Source organism: Nicotiana tabacum, chromosome 24, assembly GCF_000715075.1.
Source record: "Nicotiana tabacum cultivar K326 chromosome 24, ASM71507v2, whole genome shotgun sequence".
NCBI classification, from domain to species: domain Eukaryota; kingdom Viridiplantae; phylum Streptophyta; class Magnoliopsida; order Solanales; family Solanaceae; genus Nicotiana; species Nicotiana tabacum.
In genome coordinates, this window is record NC_134103.1 from 91,131,229 (window position 1) to 91,151,262 (window position 20,034).

Sequence of the window (20,034 nt, forward strand, 5' to 3'; positions counted from 1 at the left end):
AGTTTCAGTTTCAGCTGTTATCATATCAGTTATCAGTTTTCATTTATTAGCTCAGTTTTAGTTTCATCATGTATAGTTCTTTCTTTCAGTTGCTTTACATACCAGTGCAATTCAAATGTACTGATGTCCCTTTTGCACGGGGCCTGCATCTCACGATGCAGGTGATGATTTATAGGTTGATGACTTAGAGCGCTAGGATTCTCGTACCAGCTATTTGGTGAGCCCCAGTTCTTTCAGGGCATTATCATTACCCTACAATCTTTCAGTATTTACAGACAGTCAGTGTTCATAGTATTTCATTAGAGGCTTCATAGGCTAGAGTAACAGTTAGACAGAGTCGCATGATTTTCATGTCAAGTAATGTTGGCTACAGATATATTTCAGACTTATGTTAGTATTTCCGCACATTAATTTATATCATTCATAGTTTAAGTATATCAGCATGTGTTAGTTTATCTTCTATATTCAGTATGTTATGATATCACTTGTTGATTTAGTTAGCCAGTTGGTTTGCTCAGTCACATGTAGTCAGGAACTGGGTGCCGTGTTACGTCTAGGGCTAGGTTCGAGCCGTGACAGTCCGAACATCATAGCAATCTGCGCGTAGCCTCGACCCCATCTAAAATACAGCTACTGAGCTGAATGGACAGAACATCATTCTGCTAGAATATGATAATAACTTGCTCGAATGCGTAGGGAGAAACATCCTGCTCCATGCCTGTAGTACCACCGCAACTCCTTGATGCCCAACTGACATGAGTGCCCAACACCGTACAAGAATGAATATGAAGGAAATAAAGGCATAAGTCTCGAAGGAATCAAATCGCACGATGAGAAATCAAGAAGGGAAGTGCTCCTAACAACCCTGTAGCCTCTCAAAGATAAGTACAGACGTCTCCGTACCAACTTGCAAGACTCTACTAGACTTTCTCATGACCCGTGAGACCCAAGTGAACCTAATGCTCTGATACCAAGCTGTCACGACCCAAAATCCACAATACGTCGTGATGGCGCCTAACGCCACCGTCAGGCAAGCCAACGATGATTGTTCCACTTAATTACTCATTTTTATTCCTTTTGAAATCATAATTTACATTAATTAAATAGCATGAAATAGAATTTACAGGGTGAAACAATGATAATTACGTAAACTACCATACTAAACATCCAGTAGGAACCCCCAAAACCCGGTGTCACAAGTGCATGAGCATCAACTGGGAAATATGAAAAAAATACAACATCTGTCTGGAATACAAATTAGACAGGAGAATGTAAATAACATTGATGGAGACTCTGTGTACTGCGGACTCGTAACATAGGATGCAGCTCACCTAAGTCCCCGCAATAGCCGCGCCTCTGTGCCCGCAAGACCACTAGACATATATGTACCTGCACAAAATGTGCAGCAAATATAGCATGAGTACGTAAAACAACGTGTACCCAGTAAGTATCTAGTCTAACTTCGAAGAAGTAGTGACGAGGTATCGACATCGACACTTACTATGGGCTAACGATACAATACCGAAATTATAATTAAGCATGGATTATGTAAATATAGATGAAAATCAATAACAAGAAATAAATAAACAATTCTTTCACTGATAGTAAATCCCAAATTAATTTCCATCATTTAACTAATTAATCTCTCAAGCCAATGAAACAATATCAATTATAATTGGACTCCAAGAATTATTACGCACGAGTTATGCCGAGGTCGTACGGCCCAATCCAACATACAAATATATAAACTGTGCACTGCCGAGGGTTGAACAATACGAACCATAGATGCATCTATCTTCTATCGAGGCGTTCGGCCCAAACCACCGATTCAAGATTATTAAGAGGCTAATATTCAAAGAAACACCAATTCTCATTAACGGTCAAGTGACCCATCCAAAACTCAAGTAAATAAAGCTTAACCTTTTACAATTCCTTTATCAAGTTCTAATATGATTTAAGCAATTAAATTAACAAGTAGGGTGCAAACATCGCAAGTATAACATGATTTGGGTCTTAGACAACCTGGTCGTAAGCATAATTAGTTGCTACATACGGACTCTCGTCACCTCATGCATACGCAGCCCCCACTAATAGAAGCACATATTAAATTAATTCACCCATGAGGTTAATTCCCTCTTACAAGGTTAGAAAAGAGACTTACCTTGCTCCGAAGTTCCATAACCGGCTCCAAAGCTTTTCTAACAACTCAAACCGGCGCCGGTCGCTCCAAAACTAGTAAATAAATGTGAAATTTCATGAACATATACTCTAATACTCGTAATAAATCAATTTATAACAATTTTTAACTCCGCTCGAAAAATTGATAAAGTCACCCTTGGGCCCACGTACCCGTATTTCAAAAATTTCCGAAGATAATCATTACCCATAACAGTACGGACTCAAATAAATGATTTATTTCCAATTACATGCCCTATTTTGTGGTCAAAATCCAAAATACTAATTTCTAAGGTTTTTTTCAAAATTCCAAATTTCTATAAATTTTCATATCTAAATCATGCAGACGGGTATAAGCTGTGGTATTCTAGAGTCATAAAGGGTAAGAATGGAGTGGGTATCTTGGTGGATAGGGAACTTAGAGAGTCAGTGATAGAGGTTAGGCGGGTAAATGATAGATTAATATCTATTAAGTTAGTGGTTGGAGGGTGCACCCTTAATATCGTTAGCGCGTATTCGCCGCAAGCGGGCTTGGATGAGGAGGTTAAAAGGCGTTTCTGGGAGGGGTTGGATGAGATGGTGCAGGGTATTCCGCCTACGAAGAAGTTATTTATTGGAGGGGATTTCAATGGTCATATTGGGTCGACTGCTGGTGGCTATGGAAAGGTGCATGGAGGCTTCGACTTTGGGGATAGAAACGGAGGAGGTACTTCACTATTCGATTTGGCTAAGGCATTTGAGCTGGTGATTGTGAACTCTAGCTTCCCTAAGAGGGAGGAGCATTTGGTCACTTTCCAAAGTGTGTTGGCGAAGACTCGGATTGATTATCTCCTTCTCAGGAGGTGTTATAACTGGTTGTGCAAGGATTGCAAGGTTTTCCCGGGTGAGTCGCTTGCGACGCAGCATAGGCTCTTGGTTATGGATGTTGGTATCATGATTAAGAGGAAGAAGAGGCCTGTACAAGGACGGCCGAGGATTAGGTGGGGAGCCTTGACTATAGATAAAGCTCAAGAGTTGGAGGGGATGTTGTCGGTTTTGGGAGCCTGGAGGAGTGGCGGGGATGCGAGTGCTATGTGGACGATGACGACAAACTGTATAAGGGAGGCGGTGAGAGAGGTGTTAGGGGTCTCTCTCTGGCAGCCACAAAGGCGAATGGTGGTGGAATGAAATGGTCCAAGGTAAAGTGGAAGCAAAGAAGGCGGCGTACCTGATATTAGTAGGCAGCACAAGCGAGGAAGAAAGGAGAGCGAACATGGAGAGGTATAAGGTAGCTAGGAAGGAGGCGAAGCTGGCGGTCACGGAGTCTAAGACTGCTGCTTTTGGTCATCTATAAGAGAAACTGGGGAACAAAGGTGGGAAAATAAGTTATTCTGGCTAACCAAGGAAAGAGAGAGGAAGGCTCGGGATCTGGACCAAGTGAGGTGCATCAAAGATGATGATGGTAGAGTTTTGATGGGAGAGGCTCATATTAAGCGGAGATGGCAGACATACTTTCATAAACTTCTGAACGAAGAGGGGGATCGAGATATTGTGCTAGGTGAATTGGGACATTCCGAGGGTCACCGAGACTTTGGGTACTATAGACGCATTAAGGTTGAGGAGGTAGTGGGGGTTATGCGTAAGATGAGTAGGGGCAGAGCTACCGAGCTAGATAAAATTTCGGTAGAATTCTTGAAGTATGTGGGTAGAGGAGACTTGGAGTGGCTGACAGGGCTATTTAATGTTATTTTCAGGACGAAGAGGATGCCAAATGAGTGGAGGTGGAATGCGGTGGTACCACTGTACAAGAACAAAGGTGATATCTAGAGTTGCAACAACTATAGGGGTATCAAGTTACTAAGCCATACTATGAAAGTGTGGGAGAAGATGGTGGAAGTGAGGCGGTTCATTCGACTATGGAAGCGATCCACCTTATTAGGAGGTTGGTGGAACACTACAAGGATAGAAAAAAGGATTTGCTCATGGTGTTTATTGACCTGGAGAAAGCATATGACAAGGTCCCTAGGGAAGTTCTTTGGAGATGCCTGGAGGAAAAAGGTGTGCCGGTTGCCAACGTTAGGGCGATTAAGGACATGTATGATGGAACTAAGACTCGGGTTAGGACTGTGGGAGGTGAATCGGAGCACTTCCCGGTTGTTATGGGTTTACACCAAGGATCTACGCTCAGCCCATTCTTATTTGCTCTGGTGATGGACGCACTGACACGACATATCCAAGGGGAGGTGCCATGGTGTATGTTGTTCACTGATGATATAGTTCTGATTGATGAGACGCGACACGACATTAACGAGAGGCTGGAGGTTTAGAGACATGCCCTTGAGCCTAAGGGTTTCAAGTTGAGCAGGACTAAGACAGAATACCTGGAGTGCAAATTCGGCATTGAGTCAAGAGAAGCGGGCTTGGATGTAAGGCTTGGATCACAGGTCATCCCCAGGAGAGGCAGTTTCAAGTACCTTGGGTCGGTTATTTAGGGGGATGGGGTCGACGAGGATGTCACACGCCGTATAGGGGTGGGGTGGATGAAATGGAGGCTAACATTTGGAGTCCTGTGTGACAAGAAAGTGCCACTGATACTTAAAGGTAAGTTTTATAGAGCGGTGGTCAGACTGGCCGTGTTGTATGGGGCAGAGTGTTGGCCAGTTAAGAACTCACATATCCAGAAGATGAAAGTAGCAGAGATGAGGATGTTGAGGTGGATGTGCGGGCACACCAGGATGGATAAGATTAGAAATGAAGATATTTGGGAGAAGGTGGGTGTGGCCCCTGTGGATGATAAGATGCAGGAAGCGAGGCTCAGATGGTTCGGGCACGTGCGTAGGAGAAGCCCATATGCCCCGGTCAGGAGGTATGACCGGTTGTCCTTGGTGGGTTTGAGAAGAGGGAGAGGGTAGCCTAAGAAGTATTGGGGACAAGTGATCAGGCGGGATATGGCGTGGCTTCAGATTTCAGTGGATATGGCCCTTGATAGGAAGGTGTGGAGGGCGAGCATTAGGGTGTTAGGATAGGAGGTAGCTGATAAGGTTCATCCATGGGGGAGGCTGGTCTGATAAGGTTGGGTCCTAGGCTGCTACCGATTATTGTTGTGTCAACACTATTCTTTTGTTTTTCATAGTATCGGGATTTATTCACTGATTTTTGTTATTATTTCTCATCTATTTTCTGGTTCTTATGCTGTTGTTATCTCTCATATGGTTCTGTTGATGGTACTAACATTTTTTCTCTCTCTTGTCTCGTCTATTTTTGTTTTCTTGAGCCGAGGGTCTTTCAGAAACAGCTTCTTTACCCTCCGGCGTAGGGGTAAGGTCTGCGTACACTCTACCCTCCCCAGACCCTACTTGTAGGAACTTACTAGGTTGTTGTTGTTTCATGTCTAAATCTATATATAAACCTTGTATATAACTCACAACTAGTAGAAATCACTTACCATATGATTCACGATGAAAACAATGCTCTAAAATCGCTCCTAGGTCGGCTTCCATGGAGGAAATGAGATAAAAATGGCCAAATCCCCGTCTTTAAAAGACACTGCCCAGTCCGACCTTCTTCGCGAATGCGGCACTGCCCTCGCGTTTGCGAAGCTTAGCAAACTGAGGACCAAAGTTTCTTCTTCGCGAACGCGGCAAGCCCCACGTGTTCGCGAAGCACAACCTGCTTCAGATCCCCATCTACTCTATGCAAACACGAGACAGGGCTCGCGAACGCAAAGCACCACTGCCCAACATTTTGCGAACGCGACCCTCATATCGCGAATGCGAAGAACAAAAAGGACCCAGTCCAAATTTCTTCTTTGCGAACGCGTCTCACCCTCCGCATTCGTGTAGGACAAAACTAGCACTAGCAAACCAGTAACAACAAATCATCCACACCTGACCCAAAACCATCCCAAAACACACCCGAGGCCCTTGGGACCCCGCCCAATCATACCAACCAGTTCCAAAACATAGCACGGACCTGCTAGAGGCTTCAAATCATACCGAATAATATCAAAACTATGAATTATGCAACGATTCAGGCCTAATGAACTATTAAACTTCTAACTTCCATATCCGATGCCGAAACCTATCGAATCACGTCCGATTGACCTCATATTTTGCACATAAGTCACATTTGACATTACAGACCTACTCCAACTTCCGGAATCGGTATCCGAACCCGATATCAAAAATTCCACTATCGGTAAAATTTCCCAAAAACCTTCAAATTTCCAACTTTCGCCAAATGACCCCGAAATGACCTACAGACCTCTAAATCCACATCCGGATGCACCCCTAAGACTAAAATCACCATACGGAGCTATTTCCGGGCTCGAAATTCCAAACGGATATCGATAACATCAAAATACACTTCAACCCAAATTTATGAAATCCATCCAATATGCTAACTTTCCATAATAAGCACCGAATTATTCCCGGGTCATCCAAAACCCGATTCGGACATACGCCCGAGTCCGAAATCATCATACGAACATATTAGAACTTTCAAATCCCGATTCTGAGGTCGTTTACTCAAAAGTCAAACCTTAGTCAACTCTTCCAACTTAAAGCTTTCGAAATAAATTTTCTTTTTCCAAATCAACTCCCAACTTCCCGAAATTCAATTCCGACCACACGTACAAGTCATGATACCTGAAGTAAAGCTACCCAAGACCTCAAATCACTGAACAACGCGCTAGAGCTCAAAATGACCGGTCGGGTCGTTACAAATAGGGTAACGTGGGATCACCCCCGGGTATGTGTATGGTAAGTTTACACGGTGGGTTGATGGCTTTGGAAAAACTCTTGGCACGTTTGAGGATGAACGTATGCTTAAGTGGGGGAGGATGTAACGATCCAACCGGTTGTTTCGAGCATTTTCCCTTCGCTCGGTAGTTTGAGGGCATGAGTAGCTCCGTATGATGTATTATGACTTATGCGAATCGTCGGATTTGGTTTTAAGGTTATTCAGAATCCATTTGGAAGAATGAATTTTATGGTTTAAGCTTTAAGTTAGAAGAGTCGACAAAGTTTAATTTTTTTAAATTTAACCCCGGAACAGAGTTTTGATTTTTCTGTTAGGTCCGGATGGTGATTTTTGACTTGGACATATGCCCAGATTTGCATTTGGATATTTCTAGAAAGATTTGGCGCTAATTGGCGAAAGTTGAAAATTTGAAGAATTGGAAAGTTCATACGTTTGACCGGAAGTTGACTACGATAGTATCAGATTCAGATTTTGGTTCGAGAATTGGAATAGCTTCGACATGTAATTTGGGTCTTGTGTGCAAAATCTGAGTTAATTCTGGGTTGATTTGCTATGGTTCGACACGAGTTTTGGAAGCTAAAAGTTCAAAGTTCATTTAAGTCGATTGGAGGAACGATTTGTCATTTTGATGTTGTTATGTGTGATTTGAGGCCACGAGTAGGTCCTGTATCATCATGTGACTTGTTGGAATATTTGGACAGGGTCCTGAGTGGCCCGAGTGAGTTCAGACGAGGTTCAGATCATTTTTGTTTCATATTGGATTGCTGAAGGTATGCTGGTTCTGGTACTTCCGCATCTGCGTAAGAATGGACGTAGATGCGAGTCCGCAGATGAAGATAATTGATCGCAGAAGCGAGGGAGAACTTGGTGAGGAAGATCGCAGAAGCGGAAATTGGGGCGCATATGCGGTCCCGCAGAAGCGATAGTCTTGGGCGCAGAAGCAAGATGGAGCGCAAAAACGCGTTTGGCTTCGCACTTGCGGTTGCGCAAAAGCGGATAGAGTTCCGCATGTGCGAGGGGTCGGCTGGCTAGTGGAGTCCGCAGAAGTGCTCTTGTCGTAGAAGTGACGCCACAGAAGCCGCTCTTGTGTCCGCAGAAGCAGAAATGACTGGCTGAAGCTTTAAATCGAGGGTTTGGTCATTCTTTTCATATTTGGAGTTATAGAGCTCGGGTTGAGGCGATTCTTGGAGCAATTTTCACCATGTGACTTGGAATAAGCATTCTTGACTCACTTGTGATTATATTTCATGATTTTATCTTCATTTTTGGTAAATGGATTATGGATTTTATAGAGAAATTTGGGGGGTTTTGTCCAAAGTTTCATACATTGAATTTTTGAGTTTTGAACATCGATTCAGAGTCGGATTTGGGTAAAACTAGTATGGTTGGACTCGTAATTGAATGAGTTATCAAATTTTGTAAGTTTCACCAGTTTTCGAGGTGCGGGACTGGGTTTGGACCTTTGGGTCGATTTTAGGCTTTTAATTAAAGATTCGACCACTACAAGAAAACTGTCCTTTAGACACTACTAGAAATTCGGTAAAAATCGACTAAAAAACTGACCAATGTTGGTCGGTAATGGCCAAAAACCGACCAAAATGCGACCATTTATGTGTGGGCGATATTTTTGTGATCGGAAAGGAATACCGATCAAAGTTGGTCGGAAATTATCGACCAACTTTGGTTGGTCAATTAAATTCAAAAAAAAATATATTGCAAAACAAACCGACCAAAGTTGGTCGGTTTTTTCAGACCAAAGTTGGTCGGTATTTTAATTATGTAATAAAAAGATTAACCATCTGGGAATCGAACCGGGGTCTGTACTGTGGCAGGATACTATTCTACCACTAGACCATTGGTACATTTTGTTTTAATGTTGTCTTTTATTTGATTTATACTCTTTAATTGTATTTTCGCACGAAAATAACCGACCAAAGTTGGTCGGTTTTATTAAAAAATAAAATTACCAACCAAAGTTGGTCGGTTTTTTTAAATGACCCGCCGAATTAACCGACCAATTTTGGTCGGTTTTTTAATATTAATTTTTATTTATTTTAATTGAAAAACCGACCAAAGTTGGTCGGTTTCTTTAAACATAAATTTTGCGGGACTCAAAAATTGTTTCCCGCATTTTTGCGCCAAAGAAAACCGACCAAAGTTGGTCGGTTTCGTAAAAAAAAAATTTTAAAAAAATATTTTGAAAAACCGACCAACTTTGGTCGGTTTTTTGGTCGGTGTTTTGACCGACCAAAGTTGGTCGGTCGATCTTGGTCGGTTTTTGCCGAATTTTTAGTAGTGAGAGATGAGAAAAATGGCCCCTAAAAGTCCAATTCTAGTCTCAAAAGGTCAATAGCGACCAGTAAAGTCTGGTCGCCACCGGTCGCTATAGGCTCCGCCACTAAAAGGTAATAAGGACGAGTGTAGTGACTGGTCGTTAAAGAGTTTTAGCGACTAGAATTATTCTGGTCTCTAAAACATGTCTAGGGACCAGATTTCTGGCCCTTAGACAAAGACGCATCTGGCGCCTATATATATACTTCGCGAGCAAAAAATATGGTCCTTAAAGATCTTTAAGGACCAAAAGTTTAATTGCTAATCTCTCATATCCAATTTATTACCAGAATATTATACAATTTGCAACAAAAATAATTAGCATAATATAGACAAAACTATCAGTAACATCAAACTTTCATTTATACACATCAAGGTTAAATCATCGAGACCTTGATGTAGAATTCATTAACATGTCAAATACAAGGAGGGGGACATATACCTTACCTCCAACATATTTCTAAATGTAGACTTTACATAGTACGACCATCTAAATATCCTCGCTATACTAGTCTATCTAATACATTTCAAAGTGAGTAATTCAACTAATATATATAAGTTGAAAACATCACTTTGAAGGCAAAAATTAGATCAACCAACAATTGTAAAGGAATAGCTTAGTTTTGTAGCAGTACGGAAACAAAATTGGATAAATTCTTTATTAGCTTTTGTCTGCAGGAACAATGTCTGGTGTAAGAGGACGGTGTTGTTATTGTGGTTTGATTTCCCTCAACTATGTCTTTTTTTCTACCATGAAATTGTCTTGGTAAAACATCTTCATATTCAACAAATCGTCATTTCTGCATGATTCCATTACGCCCTGAAAACTTCACGTAGTATTAGTCTCAATTCTTGTTAAAACTGAGTACGTCAAGCAGATGAACTCAATGGAGATTGCATCTCTACAGCAAAGTCTAAAATAGTGCATAACTGCAACAAATTAAAGCTAAAAACAATCAAGTTTGGTCACCCATCGCTAAAGTTTGGTCGCTAATAGGTCTTTTTCTTGTAGTGGACCCTTATCATTGGGAATTATTTCCCTAGGCATTATTTGATGTATTTGAGTTGCTTTTTTCGAGTTTCGAGCCATTCAGAGATCAGTACGTGTGGGATGGCACTTCGGAGCATCGTTTGGCTTGCTCGGTATTGGATTTGACTTGTTCGAGGTAAGTAACACTTCTAAATTTGGTGTTAAGGGTATAAAACCCTGAATTACGTGTGATGTGATTGGTGACGCACATGTTAGGTGACGGGTGTGTGGGCGTGCACCGTGTGAATTATGACTCCGTTATTTCTGTGGTACTGTGTTGTTACCTTATCTCACCTATAATCCATGAAATCTCTATGTACTAGAACTATCAAGCTGTGATCCATGTTACAAACCATGTCTAGGCTACATGCTTATTCTGTTGGGACCTACTGAGGTCATTTCTGCTGTTGAGTTATTTGCTTACATTGCAATTTCATACTCAGTCATGTTCATTCATTTCATATCATATCTCAGTCTCTATTGCTATATATTAATACATTATATCATTATTTTTGGGCTAGTTTGATGGCATTGTGAGCCCTAGAGACTGGAGAGATTGATAACTGAGTAAGGCTGAGGGCATGATTATGAGTGATATTATGGGATCGGGCTGTATGTAGCAGCATGTTATATTGATTTATGCATGTATCTGGCTTATTATGGAGATTGGGCTAAAGGAGCCCCTCCGGAGTCTGTACACACCCCCAGTGAGCGCAGTTAATTATATTGAGGAATGAATTTTCCCTGGGCATGGATTTTGCCCGAAGCATTTATATTTGAGGATGTATCTTCGACCATAAATTAATATCATCCTTATAAGTAGACTTTTAGGGACGAGATTTGTCACGCAACGCTAAGGTTTGGTCGCTAATAGGTCTTTTTCTTGTAGTGGACCCTTATCATTGGGAATTATTTTCTTAGGTATTATTTGATGTATTTGAGTTACTTTTTTTGAGTTTCGAGCCATTTAGAGGTCGGTACGTGTGGGATGGTATTTCGGAGCATCGTTTGGCTTGCTCGGTATCAGATTTAACTTGTTCGAGGTAAGTAACACTTCTAAACTTGGTGCTGAGGGTATGGAACCCCGAATTATGAGTTATGTGTTTTGTGTTGAGGCGACGCACATGCTAGGTGACGAGCGTATGGGCGTACACCGTGTGAATTGTGACTCCGTTATTTTTGTGGTACCGTGTAGTTAAGTGATCTTATCTGTAACCATGAAATCTTTACGTACTAGAACTATCAAGGTGTGATCCATGTTACAAACCATGTCTAGGCTACATGCTTATTCTGTTGGGACCTACTAAGGTCATTTCTTCTGTTGAGTTATTTGCTTACATTGCAATTTCATACTCAGTCATGTTCATTCATTTCATATCATATCTCAGTCTCTGTTGCTATATATTGATACAGTATATCATTATTTTTGGACTAGTTTGATGGCATTGTGAGCCCGAGAGACTGGAGAGATTGATAACTGAGTGAGGCCGAGGGCATGATTGTGAGTGATATTATGGGATTGGGCTGTATGCAGCAGCATGTTATATTAATTTATTCATGTATCTGGCTTATTATGGCGATTGGACTAAAGGAGCCCCTCCGGAGTTTGTACACACCCCCAGTGAGCGCAGTTAATTATATTGAGGAATGGGTTTTTCCTGGGCATGGATCTTTCCCGAAGCATTTATATTTGGGGATGTATCTTCCCCAGGATGGATTGGCCTTATTCATTATTGAATGACTGACTGTCAGTTGATATATATATATACAATATACTGAGTGACTGAGCGTGTCGAGTGATTGAGCATGATGAGTGAAAATTGTGAGACAGTGAGATTCAGTACTCTGAGAGTGTGAGTATATGAGTTCATCACTGAGATACATTGCATTGATACACATACTTAAGATACATGCATAGAGATGCATTTCTTTCTGCCACTCCAATTTTTAGTATTATTCATGATTTTACCTGCATATTGACATGTAGGCATATAGATGTATTTTTCTCATGCCATTTGATAATGAAACATATTATCTATTATTGAAAAGTGTTTGGGAAAAATCACAGTTTTCAAACTTACTCATAAATTTGGTGATTTCAGTAAAGGATTTGGGTTTTCACTGATATATTTGAAAAGCAAGCCTATTTTCTGCAACTGTGAACGAGCTGAGCATTTTATCTCTGAGCTACTTCTTTTATTACTTCCATTATGTTGTTATGAACTATTGTTGGCTATGGGTGTTTGACCCTGACCTATGTTCTATCTCGTCACTACTTTCAAGCTAAGGTTAGGTTTGTTACTTATTGAGTACATGGGGTCGGTTATACTCATACTACACTATTGCACCTTGCGTGCAGATGTTGGATGCTAATGTTGATGTGATCGATGGGAGCTGGATTTGAAGACGTACCTGCGTTCCGCTTATAGCCGCCTCTTGTTCATGGTAGCCTTAGATTTATAAAAATTTATTTATGTCCATTTTGAACAGATGATGTATTTATTTATTTCATACCAGCTTTGTAAATTCTAATCTTAGAAGCTCATGATTTGTACTACCAGACCTTGGGGAATGTATAAGATTCAAATATTTTCTTTCACTTAATTATCTTATTAAATTTTATTGGAATTGGATAGTTTATTTGGCTTACCTAGCGGGCCGGGTTAGATGCCATCACGACTAGTTGGATTTTGAATCGTGACAATGCGCCTATTGGGGTTTTATATGTTGTTCTACAAGCCCATAAACCATCATCTAGTTTTAATGCCCTATCTTTTCTAGATATTCCAACAAGTTTTTCCAACATTCTTTTTAACTCCCTATGTGAAACTTCAACTTGGCCATTTGTTTGAGAATGATATGGTGTACCTGTCTTATGTGTGACTCCATATTTAGTTAATAGGAGTTCAAATTGTTTATTCATAAAATACGTACCTTGGTCACTGATGATTACTCGGGGAGTCCCAAATCATGTAAAAATATTCTTTTTCAAAAAATTGCACACAGTTTTTGCATCATTTGTTTTGGTAGCTATTGCTTCTACCCATTTTGACACATAATCAACTGCAACCAAAATATATTCAAAAGAATGGGAGGAAGGAAAGGGACCCATGAAATCAATGTCCCATACATCAAATATCTCACATATATGAATGGTGTTAAGAGGCATTTCATACCTTTTTGAAATATTGCCCATTCTTTGACAACGATCACAGGATTGAACATATTGTCTTGCATCTTTGGAAAGTGATGTCCAGTAGATACCTGCTTCCAAGATTTTTTCTGTTGTTCGAGTTTCTCCATAATGCACACCTACTGCTCCATCATGACATTGATTAAGAATTTTTGTCATTTCTTGTTCAGGAACACATCTTCTGGTAATTCCATATGCAGAAAATTTAAATAAGGATTTTTCCAAAAATAATATTTTACATCGGTCATGAGTTTTTTCTTTTGCTGATAAGAGAGTTCCTTTGGTATCCATTTTTCAAATAGGTAGTTAGCAATATCAGCAAAGCAATGGGATTGGTTAACAATAGCAGTGATGGAGAAGATATGTTCATCTGGAAATTATTCTCGGATATCCACTGTCTCAATTGGTGGATTTTCCAACCTGGAAAGGTGATCTGCTACCTGATTTCCCGTTCCCTTTTTGTCTTTAATTTGAAGGTCAAATTCTTGTAGAAATAATATCCATCTTAGCAACATGTGTCTTGCATATTTCTTCGCCAAGAGATATTTTAATGATGCATGATCAGTGAATATTGTAACCTTTGTTCCTATTAAATAAGAACGAAATTTATCAAAAACAAATACCACTGCCAATATTTTTTTTCTATTGTGGTATAATTCAACTGAGCCTCATTGAAAGTTCTACTGGAATAGTAAATGGGACGAAAAATTTTATCTTGTCTTTGTCCTAATACAGCTCCAATAGCTGTATCACTTGCATTACACATTATCTCAAAAGGTTTATTCCGGTCTGGTGGGATTACAACAGGGGCATTTGCTAATTTTTGCTTAAGACTTTCAAATGCTTTCATTTGCTTAGTTAGAGGTTTTGAGATTTTTGAAAAATCTTTTATAAAACTTCTATAAAAACCTGCATGTCCTAGAAAACTCCTAATGCCTTTAACAGTGGTGGGAGGGGGTAATCCTGCTATAAGATCAATTTTTGCCTTATCAACTTCTATATATCCCTTTAATAGTGATTTTATGTTCTAAAATACTACCCTCTATGACCATGGAATGATATTTCTCCCAATTAAGACTTAAATTTATCTCTTCAAATCAATTAAGAACTAAGGTCAAGTACTAAAGGCAATCTTCAAATATTTTGCCAAAAAGTGTAGAGTCATCCATAAAAATCTCCAGAAACTTCTTAGTCATGTAAGAAAAAATGGCTGACATGCAACGCAGAAATATAGCAGGGGCGTTACACAAACCAAATGGCATTCTCCTATAAGCATACGTTCCATGGGGACATGTGAAAATTATCTTATCCTGATCTTCTGGTGCAATTGGAATCTGGTTGTAACCTGAATAACCATCAAGAAAAACAGTAAAAATTATGTCCTGCTACTATTTCTAATATTTGGTCAATGAAAGGTAAAGGGAAGTGATATTTTTTAGTAGCATCATTGAGACGTATGTAATCGATACAGACTCTCCATCCTGTAACTGTCCTTGTAGGTATGAGTTTATTATTTTATTTTTTTACGATAGTCATACCTCATTTTTTCGGTATCACTTGCACATGACTTACCCAAGGGCTGTCAGATATGGGGTAGATGGTACATGCTGTCAGAAGTTTTACCACTTCTTATTTAATTACCTCTTGCATTACTGGGTTAAGTCTCCTTTGAGGTTGGACTATTGGTTTGTAATCTTCTTCCATGAGAATTTTGTGCATGCAAATGGCTGTGATGATTCCTTTGATATCATCTACAGTCCATCCCAAAGCTTTCTTGTGTTCTTTCAAGACTTTAATTAATTTGTCTTCTTGTTCTGTAGACAAAGAAGAGGAAATAATCACTGAAAATTGTGATGCTTCAAGAAAAATATATTTTAAATGAGAAGGAAAAGTTTTAAGTTCATTTTTTATTGAATTTCTTCCGATAAAACTTCCTCATTTTGTGGTCCATCCTCCAGTGTTTCAGCTTCTTCTTTAATTCTTGGGTCATCATCATTCGTAGTGCCTAAATATGCGAGAGATCTTTCTAATGAGTCAGAGATTAGTTGATCATCTTTGTATTTATCTGCAAGATCATTTAATAAGTCAATGTGAAAACAAGGAGATGATAACTCATCCTCAGGATATGTCATTATTTTTTGCATGTCAAAGATGACTTTCTCTTCATTGACCTTTAATATCAATTGTCCTTGATGAATATCGATGATTGCTCTACCCGTTGCCAGAAATGGTCTACCCATAATTAAAGGTACATCACTATTTTCTTCCATTTCAAGTACTATAAAGTCTACTGAAAATAAAATTTGTCAAATCGAACAAGTACATTCTCAATATTTCCCTTAGCATTTTTAGTACTCGAATCAGCTAGCTGTAAAGAAACAATTGTATTTTTCATTTCTCCATGTTCTAATTTTCTAAAAATTGAGAAAGGCATCAGATTTATTGAAGCGCCAGAATCACACAATGCTTTTTCAAAATGAACACCTCCAAGAGTATAAGGAATTGTAAAGCTGCCTGGGTCATCAAGTTATTGTGGAAGCTTATTTTGAAGAATAGCATTGCATTTTTCTGTAAGCTTAACTACATAGATTCCTTCAAATTTTCTTTTACTTGAAACAATATCTTTCAAAAACTTGGCGTAGGAGGGCATTTGCATTAAAGCATCAGTGAATGAAATATTTATGTAAAGTTATTTCAAAATTTCAAGAAATTTAGAAAAGTGTTTATCAAGATTTTCTCTTTTAATTTTTTGGGGAAAAGTAATGTCCTCAGAAGGAGGATTTTCTTATGAAATTGTTCTTTCTTTTATTTTTTTCTTTTGTTCTTCTGACTGCTCAGATGTTACCTCAGTGGGGTCACCTTTTTCCTATTTTTATTCATGTTCCTTGCCTTGTGGATTTGGATATGGGTCATCCAAATTCTTTCCTGATTGTAACGCAATGGTTTTGAGATGCTCCTTCGGATTTTCCTTAGTGTTGCTTGGAAATAGTCCTGGAATTTTTCCTGACAAAAGAGTTTCCAATTGACTTACCTGAATTTCTAGATTTTTCAACGATGAATTATGACTCTCCATTTTCACATACGTAGCCTTTATGTATTTGTACATCAAATCTTCAAGGCTAGGTGCATAAGATCATTGTGGCTTAGGCTGATAAGGTCTGAAAGTTTGTTGCAGCCTATTCTAATTCTGAAATCCTGGTGGTCCTTGTACCTGTTGTTTTAAAAACTGTGAGTTTTCAGCACCATTGGGGTTACTCCATTGGAATCCTGGATGTTTCTGAGCCATGGGACTTCCATAGGGGTAAGATTTGTAGCCAATTAAGTTTACCTGTTCATCATTCTGATTTGTGGCTTGACATTCATGATTGAGATGATTCTCACCACAAATGTCACAACCTTCAGATTGTTGTGGATTTACCTTAAAGGTTTCAAACGTTTTTGCTAAGGAAGCAATTTGTTGAGTTAAGGTGTTTGGAGCATCTACCTGGTTCACAGTTGCTGCCTTTTTTATAGTAACACGATCAGATGGCCACTGCACTGTATTTTCAGAAATTGCATTTAGCAATTGTAAAGCTTCATCAGTAGTTTTTCCCATTATGGAATCTCCGACAGCTGCATCTTTGACATTTCTCAATGAGGGTTTTAACCCGTGATAAAAATATATAAAATAATATTATCAGGAATTCCATGATGAGGATATTTTTTCAATAAACCTTTTAATCATTCTCAAGCCTGATAAACTGACTCAATGTCAATTTGCAAAAAAATATTAATATCTTGTCTCATTTTTGTCGTTTTAGCAGGAGAAAAATATTTCTTTAGAAATTTTTGATCATCTGATCCCATGTTGTGATGGATCCCGTAGGCAAGCTGCGTAACCAAGCTTTAGCTACACCTTTCCAAGAAAAAGGAAAAAGCCGTAGCCTAATTGCATCTGGTGATACCCCATTATACTTAATTATTTCAACAAGCTCAAGAAAATCAATCAAATGACTATGTGGGTCTTCATTGGGATCTCCAATGAACTGACAAGATTGTTGAATTGTTTGGCTCAAATCAGTCCTGATTTCAAAATTGTTAGCTGCCACAGGAGGCCTTCTAACACTTGATTCACAATTAAATTGATCAGGTCTAACAAAATCCCTCAAAATCATATTAGCTGGACGTGGTGCTACTTCATCAAATTTGTCACGACCCAAAAGTCACTATAGGTCGTGATGGCACCCAACGTCGCCGTTATATCTGATAAACGCTACTTAGGCATCGTTCTACCACAGCCTGCCCTGGAGGCAAATCAAATGAGACCCTAACACCCATAGGGCTTAATGTGTTCCAATAAGGACGACGACACCACACCACAAATAAAAATTCCACCACGCTCGAAAATATCAGGTCTTGTTACTCCATCAACCAAAGCCTGAACATCCATAGTCCAATTGCCTTTCCTCCGTTGGAATTAAATGCCGAACCTCTAAACCATGAAATGAAAAATCCTCCTTTCGAGTCATTCACTGCCTTGACACATAAACAAGCACCCTACTATTACACCATCACTGTGCGATAACAACACATGAACATCATAATAATATGTGTATAGCCTCAAAACCAAACGAAATACTGATATATTGCTTAAATCACAGAACCACTTCCCCAAGACGATGATAATAACTCGCTCGAATACACAGGGAGAAAGATCCTACACCACATTTGCAGTACCACTACGACTCCCTGATGCCCAATTCATAACAAGCGCTCAACGTCGCATAAGATTGAGTATGAGGGAAATGAAGGCATAAGCTTTAATATAATCGAATCGCACAATGAGGAATCAAAACAGAAAGTGCTCCTAACAGCCCTGTAGCCTCTCAAAGATAAGTACAGACGTCTTCGCACCGATCCGCAAGACTCTACGAGACTTGATCATGACTCGTGAGACCCAAGTGAACCTAGAGCTCTGATACCAAGCTGTCACGACCCAAAACTCACTATAGGCTGTGATGGCACCCAACATCGCCGTTAGGCAAGCCAACAGTGAACTACCAAATTAATTATGCATTTTCTTATTTCCGAAATCGTGAATTTTATTAGATAAAGAGATCAACGCATTAAAATAATGAAAAATTTCAATCTAAATAGAATAGATAATAAAAGTGTGTAAATGCTACGCAAAATCACAAACATCTTCTAGAACATCCCAAAATTCGGTGTCACAAGTGCATGAGCTTTTACTAAGCAGTACAATAATAATACAACATCTGTCTAGAATGTAAATAAGACGGGACAAAGTAAATAGTACGACGGAGATTCTGTAGGTTATGATACGTAGTCTGGAATCTAGCTCACCATAAAGTCTCCTCAGCAGATGCCTACGCGCCCAGATGACCACCAAATGAACCTGTCAGATGCTGCATATTTAGTGCAGAAGTGCAGCATGAGTAAGTAAATCAACACGTACCCAGTAAATATCTAGCCTAACCCAGAGAAGTAGTGATGAGGGGTCGACATCGACACTTATTAGAGGTCCAATAAAGCAATATGATAAATCATAAGTAGATATGAAGCACAACATCAATGATGGGGTAACAATGTAAGTTACATAATCTTCCATAAATTTCTTTTAAAGATATAATCTTTCTCAGTCTCGTATTCTATCTCAACAGCTCAGATGTATCAAGTACCGGTATCAATGAATGAGGAATACCATACAAAATGCCAGGCATCAGTGGAAGGGTAATCTCGTGAATATTCGGGTTGCTAACGATATAACGCACGATTATGCCGAGGTCGTTCGGCCTGATCCAGAATAATGTGTACACTGCCGAGGGTCGAGCGGCACAAACCATAGATGCATCTATTAAACTGCCGAGGTGTTCGGCTCGCTACACAAGAAAGGAAGGAAATTACCGAATTATGAGACACGTGCTTATAATACAGTACATGAGCACAAAGTGAATATAAACTTTATCGTTTCTCAAATAACTTGCCAACAACTCAAGGTGATAAGGCTCGGCCTAATATTTACATATATTTCTAAATCAATTTCAATTATAAATTCAATTAATTAATCCAATATAATTATAAATTCAATTAATTAAGCCAACAGAATGGGTTCAAATGATTCAAATATTACATGATAAAGTCCTAAGTCTACCCGGACATAAACATGCTTTAGCTACGTACAGACTCTCGTCACCTCTTGCGTACGTAGCACCCAGAACTAGTAGCACATAACAATTATATCGCCTAGGGGGGTAGTTTCCCCCTCACAAGGTTAGACATGAGACTTACCTCGCTCTGAAGTTCCATAACCGACTCCAACGCCTCTCTAACTCTTCAATTCAAAGCCAAATGATCCACAACTAGTCAAACAATGTACAACTCCATCAAAATATACTCCAATGCGTATAATTTAACAATTTATAATGATTCACAACTCTACTCGAAAAGTCAACAAAGTCAACCCTCGGGCCCACGTGCCCGGATTACGAAAATTCTTAAAGATTATCATTACCCATAACACCACGAACTCAATTATATAATTTATTACGAATTCCATGTCAAATTT

The 20,034-nt window shown here is 39.4% G+C and overlaps 1 protein-coding gene and 1 non-coding gene across 2 annotated transcripts; both read left to right on the top strand.

The window, feature by feature from the left end:
* Positions 1-2,751: 2,751 nt before the first annotated feature.
* On the top strand, positions 2,752-3,342 carry LOC142178306 (uncharacterized). The gene has a single exon (XM_075247637.1). It carries the CDS (start codon positions 2,752-2,754, stop codon positions 3,340-3,342), a length of 591 nt encoding a protein of 196 aa, XP_075103738.1.
* Positions 3,343-17,151: 13,809 nt separating this feature from the next.
* Positions 17,152-17,258, top strand: LOC142178691 (small nucleolar RNA R71). The gene has a single exon (XR_012706957.1). It is a non-coding gene; the product is annotated as a small nucleolar RNA R71 (small nucleolar RNA).
* Positions 17,259-20,034: the final 2,776 nt, after the last annotated feature.